At 39.0% G+C, this 10,662-nt stretch overlaps 1 protein-coding gene across 1 annotated transcript in view; it reads right to left on the reverse strand.

Annotated features, from left to right (window-relative positions):
* Positions 1–6,252, reverse strand: part of LOC120719887 (von Willebrand factor A domain-containing protein 5A-like) — a 36,077-nt gene extending 29,825 nt beyond the window's left edge. The window contains exon 1 of the mRNA XM_040009451.1: positions 6,054–6,252. Coding sequence (XP_039865385.1) covers positions 6,054–6,237 — 184 coding nt within the window. The 5' untranslated portion in view covers positions 6,238–6,252. The remainder of the gene's footprint in view (positions 1–6,053) is intronic.
* Positions 6,253–10,662: the final 4,410 nt, after the last annotated feature.

Raw genomic sequence — 10,662 nt, forward strand, 5'->3', positions numbered from 1 at the left:
TTTTGCAGTTGATTGAGATGAAACAGTGTTGTTGCGGTCACATTGAAGATTCCATTGAATTGTGAAGTAAGAAGCACATTACCAGCGAAAGTGAAAAGAAAAATAAATGAGAACTTCACTGGGGAAAACAATGGTCCTGGAGCTTTATTTCTCTTAACTTCCTCTGTGCGTTTGTGTGGGTGTCTCGATTAGCGAACAAGAAGATATCCAACGCTTCACGGTAGGATAAGAGGCGGCTGGTTTCACCCCGACGCACAAATGATGGTTCACTTGTATGGAGTGCCAGGACTGCCATAATGCATTAATTAAATACACCATTAAATAATTAATTAAATGTGGCAATAATTAATTAAAATTGGAATTAATTAATTAAATAGTTATGACACATGTAATTAATTAATTATTGACACATGTAATTAATTATGTATTTCACATTTTAATTAATTATTGACACATTTAATTAATTAATTATTGACACATTTAATTATTGATGTATTTCACATTTTAATTAATTATTGACACATTTAATTAATTATTGACACATTTAATTAATTATTTAATGATATATTTATTTATTTCATTTTGGCAGTCCTGGCGCCTGGCTCTCATCATGAAATAATTTTATCTGTCAGCCTCACCCATCAAACTCAGGGGGCGGGGTTAACGCTGATCAAGTCAAAACCATTGCTTTGGCCTGGTGGCCATTGTTTCTAGCACACAACAACCGGCATGTGGAAGCTAACAGAACTGAACTTTGAAAAACCCTGTTTGTGTGTCACCAGATACCGTTTTAATATTTTTTAGCCGAGAATGTAGTGGTTTAATCTTCATGTGTCTGGTCGGTTTTGTCAAGATACAGCCTCTTTGCAAAAGTGCTTCGATGATTTCGGAGATGTCTGCCCCGTCTCACGGCAAAGCGTGGGATAGACCCGCTCGCCTCGCAAGCAATCCCACCGACAAAGCGCAGGCCCCGGTACACAGCTGTAGTAACCCCCGCTGACTTCTTTTACTGAGGTTATATTTATCGGTGTTTTATTTCTTATGTGTCCTACGTGTTTCAGTCGCCAATTCTGAATTATAACTAACATTAAAAACATGTTTAAGGAGGAGAGAGAGCAAATAAATCTGTTTAACATCTGATCTTTGGGTTTTTGTTCAGTAATCAGCGTGACCTGTGTATAAACGCATAAAAGAGATAACGTTGGTGTTTCTGTCATGTAGTAACTGCTGGCTTTAACTGTACAAAGGTTGTTCGACACTATGAAACACATACAGACTTCATGATGTTCGGCTAATATTTTTATTGTGAATATTAATCATGAGGGTAAACGGCCCTGTACACCACGGAGCGAGGTCAGCATATCCACGATATCCTCAGCTCCATGAGTTAACAGAGTTTCCCAGCTGACTATCTAACTGCCAACTATTCCAGAGACGTGAAAATATACAGCATAAAGAAAAGTGTAAGAGACTCAGCAGCAGATTAGAATAACAGTTATACATTTAATAAATCACCAAATGAATCCAAGAAACGAGCAAACCTGTTCCGACAATTTGAGTTTGTATTCCCTCAGCTGCAGACTCGCTGCTGTTTAAATGTTTGAAAAGGAAGATTAGATATAAAAAACGTCAAACATAGACTCAGTCTGCCTTCACATTTGATATGAGGCCAGCACGTATAGTGGCTGTGTCCTGTTCTAAGGTCATACATGTAAAATTGTTGTCTGACCTCCGTCGATCCAGCCGCTCAGAGTCCGTGGTTACCATGGTTACTGCATAAGCAGCTATAATGTTAACAGCTGGCACTGAGGAAACCTACCGGCAGCATGGGTGTTTATGTTTTCATTGCAAAAGAACTGTCTGAATGGTTAACTGAAGTTAACTTGGATAAATTATAGTTAAGGAGTTTCACAGATAACGCCTACGTGAGCGACTGTTCACCTGAAATCAGCAGGCTATTACTGAAATACATGTGCTATATCATAAACTATGATATAAATAGGGAGGTCCTATTAACATGTTTAGTTTTAAAGGACACCTTCCTGCCTTTAGTCTCCTTCATGAGCAGTATTAGTTTTCTTCTAACATCCAGAAGTCTGCACCATGTGTTTCATAGTTTGTGACAAGCCTTTGACAGGTAAACATAACATGACCGAAAAAGCAAAAAAAAAAAAAAAAGAGAGAGAGTGTTGACATAAGAAGAGAAAATGCTCTCAATTATGGAGACAGGCAAATGGTTCATTTGTTTGATGTGTGTTTATTCCTCCCTAAATATCGTCGGTGAAGTTTGCCATGCACGTCAGATTTTCCTGCGCATTTTTTATACCTCTGCCAACAGAGAGAAAAAAAAAAAATCACATTCTAACAGACAGCTGGTGCTTAGAATACAGTTGAATAACTATTAAAAAACTGATGATATTTAGATGATAGTTCAGTCTAACACATGTGCCAGTGAACCATTAAACGTCTGTGAAACTATGCAGTTATGAAACGTAACTTTAATCTCAGCCAAACCGATTTGCTCAGTTGTAAATAAAACAGCGAAGTAAACGTGACCCGACAGACAGAACCTGAGTGAATGAAGTCCAGCGTTTAACCACTGAGAGCTAAAACTCAGCTGAGGTTTCAAAGCTGTGTGCCGGTGATTGGACATCAGCCGCTGATGAAGCTGCTTCGCCTATAAAGTGCTCTGTAAGGAAACAAGCTCCAGCAGCTCTGCGCTCGGGGAAAACACTATATTTCCTTATCTTGTGCAGAAAAATGCGCTGACATTGCTTTATATCGAGCACCGGCTGCCCAGTTAAACTGTGACTATCACCAGGTAACGTAGGCGTGTTTCTTGAATTAGCAGCAGGTGTTAAACAGCTAAATTTATACTTAGTTTTTGGTAATGTGGGGGTAATGTGCTCAGACTTGATGTGCTGCAGCATTTTGCACAACCTGCAGACGCCTAATGGACGCATCTCTAACCCCACAATACAGCCGCTGATGAAGCTGCTTCGCCTATAAAGTGCTCTGTAAGGAAACAAGCTCCAGCAGCTCTGCGCTCGGGGAAAACACTATATTTCCTTATCTTGTGCAGAAAAATGCGCTGACATTGCTTTATATCGAGTACCGGCTGCCCGGTTAAACTGTGACTATCACCAGGTAACGTGTTAAACAGCTGACAGATGAGGAGGAGGATGCATGCAGATAAACTGAGGGTCTGTTGAGCTGATCACTGGTTTCGTGAGAAAAATGTCAGCTCGTTCTTTATGTTACAGAAGCACAGAGACACAAGACCAGGCGAAAAGAGACGATCGTTCGGTGAAAATGAGAATCTGCGAATGCAACATGTGGAACACGGAGAGTGGAATATGTAAACAAACCGGTTAACGTAACCCCCTGGGTGCACTCTGCATGCTGACTGTTAGCAGAGCTAGTGAAATCTCTGAAAACATCTGAGCACTTTTGCAAACATGTTCTGTGTTGACAACCTGACCAGACATACGTCGCGACATTCGCGGCTAAAACACTGTTAAAAGTGTAGCTGGTGACAGAAAAACGGGGTATTTTAAAACTACACCACCACCATTGCTGCCTGTGATTTGATCTGCATTCTGGGATACCTGGCTGCCCCAAGTCTACACAAGCAATCGATTATCTAGGATCGACCTGTTTTGACTTACTTTGCACGGCAACCAATCAAATGTTAGAGAAGCTGCATGGGCAGCGTTAACCCCGCCCCCTGAGTTTGATGGGTGAGGCTGACAGATAAAATTATTTCATGATGAGAGACAGGCGCCAGGACTGCCAAAATGAAATAAATAAATATATCATTAAATAATTAATTAAATGTGTCAATAATTAATTAAAATGTGAAATACATAAATAATTAATTAAATGTGTCAATAATTAATTAATTAAATGTGTCAATAATTAATTAAAATGTGAAATACATAAATAATTAATTAAATGTGTCAATAATTAAATTACATGTGTCATAACTATTTATTTAATTAATTAATTAATTCCAATTTTAATTAATTATTGCCACATTTAATTAATTATTTAATGGTGTATTTAATTAATGCATTATGGCAGTCCTGGCACTCCATACACTTGACCGCGGTTGTTCTGTGCGCGCTCATAAAAAAAAAAGGGGGGTGGCTGGCGCTTTACTGCTCACATGACACTTCTAATGGATTCCGCTCAATACATTAAGAGATTTAATCAGGTGAAGATGATTAAAAATCTATAGCGAACAGAATTTGATAGTGACACGAATATTTGGAAATAAAGAAATACTTCTTTGTGCAGAAAATTTCTTCTCATTTTACACACAATGTTGAAATTAAAATATTGAGTTTTTTTTTTTTTATTTTAATGCTGAGTGCGCTCTCAGTACTGCTGTTTATTTAACGCCACATCTGCATATTAGAACTCTGAAACATTAAACATTTTAACATTACTAACCTGTAGACGCTTCGATTTGTTAAGAAATCAAATCAATACATTTTAAATAGATCAATGAAATACTCAATTCAATCAATAAAATTGACCAAATTGATAATTCCATCCATCCGCTTCCGCTTATCTTTTTCAGGGTCGCGGGGGGCGCTGGAGCCTATCCCAGCTGTCATAGGGCGAGAGGCAGGGTACACCCTGGACAGGTCGCCAGTCTGTCGCAGGGCTAACACACAGGAACAGACAACCATTCACATTCACTCGCACATTCACACCTAGTGGCAATTTGGATTATGCAATTAACCTATCCCCACAAGCTGCATGTAAAGACATGCAGCTGCATGTAAAGACATGCAGCTGCATGTAAAGACATGCAGCTGCATGTAAAGACATGCAGCTGCATGTAAAGACATGCAGCTGCATGTAAAGACATGCAGCTGCATGTAAAGACATGCAGCTGCATGTAAAGACATGCAGCTGCATGTAAAGACATGCAGCTGCATGTAAAGACATGCAGCTTGTGGGGATAGGACGGTGGGAGGAAGCCGGAGTTCCCGGAGAGAACCCACGCAAACACGGGGAGAACATGCAAACTCCACACAGAAAGACCCCGGCCTGATGGTGGAATTGAACTCAGGACCTTCTTGCTGTGCGGCAACAGTGCTAACCACCTTGCTTGATAATTGTGTTGATTAAATTGGTATTCTTGAGGGCGTTCTGTATTAGCAGCAGAATTTAAAACTGCAACTCTGAACATAACCTGCTCCTTACCAACACAATAGAGTGCGTTATAAAGAGTGCATGCTTTAGGGGGTGGTTCTCTTTTGTTTCTATAGTCCTGTATGAGCTCTGCATTTTAAAGAAGAAAACACTGCATTAGTAATTTATCTGAATTCATTCAGCGATAATCCACACACAAATAACAATGAATACCCCTTGTAGTTGTCAGCACAGGGTGTGCCTGTGACTCATCATGCAGGGCAGCTCGCAGGCTAAACTTACTTTGGTCAGCAATTAGAACCCGTTTAAGTTACTTAAAAATAAAAATATCATTCATCCTTTAAATTATCTAAACATAATTTTAATGACTCGACACACGTATTGCAAAAATTGAATCTTGGCATCTACAAAGATTCGCATTAGATGCCACTAGAAACATCTGGATTACGTTACCACGCAGTGAAATGTTGGAAAACGCCATCAGAAAACACCAAAACCAGTTAAGCAGGAACACCGGGGACTTCTACGCTCTGATAACTTCCAGTCGGAGGCGTTTTCTGTGCAGACAATTAATGGCATCTCTTTGTTATTGTGACAGAGTGACTGTGCACCTACCTGCTAGTACGTGACACTTTCAGAATCTAAGGCAATAGTTCTTTTTCACTACACACAAAATTATGCAGTTTTGTGCCACTGAATAGTTTTGAAACTGTTTTGTCTGGGACCCGAAAACATTTGTTAAAAGGCAGTAATGAAAACTGAAAAAGCAACCAATGACGTGACAATGAACTGAGCGACAAACTCATAAAAAATGGAATTGTTAAAATCAACACGTGAGATATGAAAATATGGCCGCCAGTGAAGAATGATGCGCAATAGAAGCTTACCTCTATTGATAGACGGGTGTATCCTGATAGGTTTACTGCACTCCTCTGTTCTTGTAGCAATGTTTACGCCACAAACAGCAGACTTTATAGAAAAAAAGTCACTGCTACCGGGTACGTCCCATTTCCTTGTTTTTTCCACCAACCGATATGCACTGGGTGGGCGGAGCGTCAAATTGCAAAACATTTTTCCTTTGGATTGTTTTTTTTAGAATTCCTTCTGTGGTTTACATTTTTACTTTGCAATAGCTCTGAAGTCCTGAAAGGTCTCACGCTCACACTCTTACACTAAAAATAATTGTACTTCACGTGAAAGTCTTTGCTTATAATATATGGCATTATTGCATCCTCTTGTGAACAAGAGAAACATTTAGGAAACAGAATAGCGTTTTGTGAATATGTAAACTTTAACTGTTGACCCATTTCAGTTTGAAATGTAGAAAAAGTGCAATCACTGCTTATTCATTAATTAATCAGTGTCTTTATTAGAGAAAGTTTACACCTCAGTTATACCAAAGCAAAAAAGCAGTAAAAGATACTTTATTAAGTTGCATCACCGGTGGTCAAAAACAAGTACAAATTATTTTAAAATATAGTTTAAAGAGTAAATCAGACATTCAACTGAGATTTCTTTAACACAATAGTCACACCTTAACACAGGACATTACCTACACAGGATAAGGTAACACATGGACTTAGTTTCCATAAAAAAAGCAAGTAAGCAAACTTAATTTGATTAGTTTAGTTTGGCTTCTGAATTTGTTCAGGTCACACATCGCCCATGGCTAAAACAGTCAGAGGTGGACTGGCTAATCAGGAGTATAGAGTTATTAAACTCATCATACAAATCATCATCTAGAGCATACATATCAATGGATAATTATGATCCAATAAAAAGTATATAGTATTGTATATGATTCTGAAATGTCCCATTCTACATGTTGCTTTTAATTATTTAAGGTGATGTAAATGTATTTTTGTCACGCAACTTGTTCAGTATTAAGCTAATTAACTATGATTACAATTTTGAATAAAGTAAAAAGTCTAAGCAAATGTTTTCACTTGTCCAACACAAAATTACACTGTAGCATAAAGCATTTTTTAAATCATTTATCTGTTATTATCATTGCTACGATCATTCTGAGCACGGAGCCATGAGGCAGCCTTCATAGCCAGAAGCTCCCACTCATCCTTTGCTTCCATCTTGAAAGCATGAAGCCAGATCAGAGCCAGAATGGTGGCCCACACTTCACTGTTGGCCTAATTCATTAAATCAACAACAATTAAATGAAACAGAGCAGACAGGAATCACGATCTTCTGTCTAGAAATGAAGCACAAATAAAGCTTTGAAATGATTTCACAACTGTTTTGACCGATGAGGAAAAACCCTCTCTGCTGCTCTATGCTAATATGAATATCAGACTTTTATGGTCCCCTATAGTCTTCCCTGGCTGATACCCTCTGGTTTGTCTTCTCACTTTCTCTCTCTCCTGTTGGCTATCGGTGTTTTATTGTGGTCTGTGCTCCCGGGTGGGTCCCTCTCTGGGTTTCCACCTGAAGCCCCTGATGTAATCACCTACCTGTGACCGATCTCATCCGTGTTTAAACAGACACACACCACCTTCCTGTGATATACCAGTCAGGCGTGTGTCTCACAATCTAAATACCAAATTTCTAGATCAGAATAATTGTTTTTAAGTTTTGCTAAGTAAAATGAAGCAGCAGTGTCTATACTTATACTGTAAGCGATAGTAAACATCATCAGAACATGGGTACAGGAAAAGTGGATGCTCTTCCTGGCTTTTTTATTAGTAAAAAACTAACAAGAAGTCACAAGCAAAAGGACAACACACCATGGCACATGTTTAAACAAGGAAGGTTTATTCATCTTTGATTTATTATCAAAATAGACATAATTTTTTCAATCCACAAAAACTACATATTCAAAGAACCACATCGGCACAATATCAAACAGAACTGTCACATGATGTTAAACAGACGCTATCAATTCAGCTGTATAGTGGGCAATCAAACTGGAAGCACAACAAATACGGAGAAGCGGAGAAAGACACACAAGCTTAACACTGGAAACAAGGGGAGCATTGGGACATGACTTACTGGTGAGACCAAGAGTGTCCACTGTTTGTCCAACCAAACATCCAATAATTTCAAATCAACAAACCACTGCTGCATTGTGGTGATAGTTTGTACACAGGCAAAAGCAGTCCAATGTGCAAAATTTGAAAGTTGCGTTTTATGGTCAGTTTATCCAGTTTGGCAAGCGATAACCAAAGATCAATTTTTATTGTTTCCTGCTGTTTCTCCTGCTCTGTCCCAAAGGCCCACTCCAGTTCATGCTGGACCGATACAAACCCTTATAGAAAATGGCCTTACAGTTCTTCCTGCCTTACTTATAAAGATAAAGAACAAAAACAAAACAAAAAATTAAGCAATTATTGATAGGTTTGCCTAGCACAGACCTGTTGCTGAAATGAGACAATTCTACTAAACCAACAAAAACAAGACACAAGTCACCAAAGTTCTTTGGTAATCACGTGCACGAGGGAGAGAACTGTGATGAGCGCTGTTCCTGACGCTCGAACCCCAGTCACTCTCAGTTAGCTCCCCCGTAGTACTGCTCTTTACTGAAGTAATTCATGAATATGCATTAGTTCATTAACATATGACATCTTACATAGGCATACATGGGAACAAAGAGTACCAGTCTGTGTATACGTGTAGGTGTGCGTGTGTGTGTGGGTCAAGATCTGACCCCGTGAATGACTCCCCTAAATCTGCTGGGCCTCGAAGTCCAGCAGTTCATCTAAACAAAAGGCACTTACACCTAAACGGACATAGATGTGTTTACCATACCATAAAACAGTAAGATAAGGTACGACCTCTCTCATCTCCTTAAGATGTGTGTGTATATGCCAGAGCACTCTGGAATGCACACACAGTCTTTGCAGACTACTAAGAATCCAACAATATAAACCTAATATTTATTAACCTACAAAAAAACATTTCTGATAACCCCAAAATATAAGTAAACCAAGAACAAACTGGAACTAAACAAGAAACGTGAAAGACAGGCAAGACACAAAGGATGAAAACCTAAAGGCTAAAAACTATAACATGAGCACAAAACAATTAAGAGAAGTAAAATCACGAATGACACTAAATCAAAGAATATTAACCAAACTCGAAAACACATGAACACTGGGTCACCAGACCCAGGACCATGACAGAAAGAGACTGGCCCCCGTCAATCGTATCAATTTCTTCATCTTTCAAGAACTGTTTGCACACAAAGAATCCAGTATTTAAAAAAATGTGTGTAGGTCTTCCAAATATTATTGGGAGCACATCATCATGTATAATTTTGAACAGTATCCTTCTTTGTCATGAAACATGTAACCATGATGGTTGCCTCCAGCACCTGATGATATCGGTTTGACTCAACCCTGCACTGCTTTCTGCATTAGCGTTCAGTGACCGAGCAAAGAAAAGAAATGCACACAGTTTTTGTCTGAGTAGACACATTAAGACAAGAACAAACTGAACAAAAAGAATAATAAACCAGTGGTGGTTGAAAAAGTTTGCTTTTTAAAAATAAAAAACAAACATGTTAACTTGGAGTGACAAATTATAATTTGTTAGTTATGTTCAGGCACCTTGTATGTGTTCAGCTCACGGACTTTGCTATAGAAATGTTGAATGTTTAGTGGTGTATAGACGTTGTGTTTTGACTGGTGAGCACAACTGCAACGGGAGAAACAGATTACTTAGAAAAGGTTTACTTGAAATTTTAAGATTACTTAGAAAAGTAGGAATAAAGAGTTTTGATTCACAACCAATTTGTTTGATGTCACAGACTGGGCACAGTTTTGTGCCTCTTCTATCCTCTCTGTCACAAGAAGCGTGCACAAAATCCTCAATGCAACTAAGAAGGAGGACCTCGAAAGGTGCATTGGTTTACAGCTGGGGTAGGGAACTCCAGACCTCAAGGCCCGGTTTCCTGCAAGGTTTAGATGTGTCCTTGATCCAACACAGCTCATTTAAATGGCTAAATTACATCCTCAACTTGTCTTGAAGTTCTCCAGAGGCCTGGTAATGAACTAATCATTTGAGGCCTGGAGTTCCCCACACTGGTTTACAGGGAGTGATTCACAAAATACAAAATGCCTCTTAACACTAAGAACTAAGCATGAAAAAGAATATATAACAATTCTGACTGCATAACAGCAGCAGGGTATGTAACATAAAACAGCACTGGATCAAAGGCAGTAAGGTGTATGCAGATCTGCTTCTGATCACCCTGAAGGTGAAGCCACTTTAAGAAACCCCTCAGAGGCCCAGAGCTTCTTTCCTCACGCTGCAACCCACAGGGACCTTTCCAGCAATCCACACACTCTGTCACATGCGGCGCTGAAAACAGAAAACAGATATTAAAATAATGAATGATGGAGAAAAATTGACTGTAGCATGAAACTATTTTTAAAACATTTTATTCTTTAATTAGCGTGTTACTACCATTCTGAGCACGGAGCCATGAAACAGCTTTCATAGCCAGAAGCTCCCACTCGTCCTTTGCATCCATCTTGAAAGCAG

The sequence above is a fragment of the Simochromis diagramma genome, unplaced genomic scaffold (genome assembly GCF_900408965.1).
Source record: "Simochromis diagramma unplaced genomic scaffold, fSimDia1.1 OVJJ01000344.1, whole genome shotgun sequence".
Classification (NCBI taxonomy): Eukaryota; Metazoa; Chordata; class Actinopteri; order Cichliformes; family Cichlidae; genus Simochromis; species Simochromis diagramma.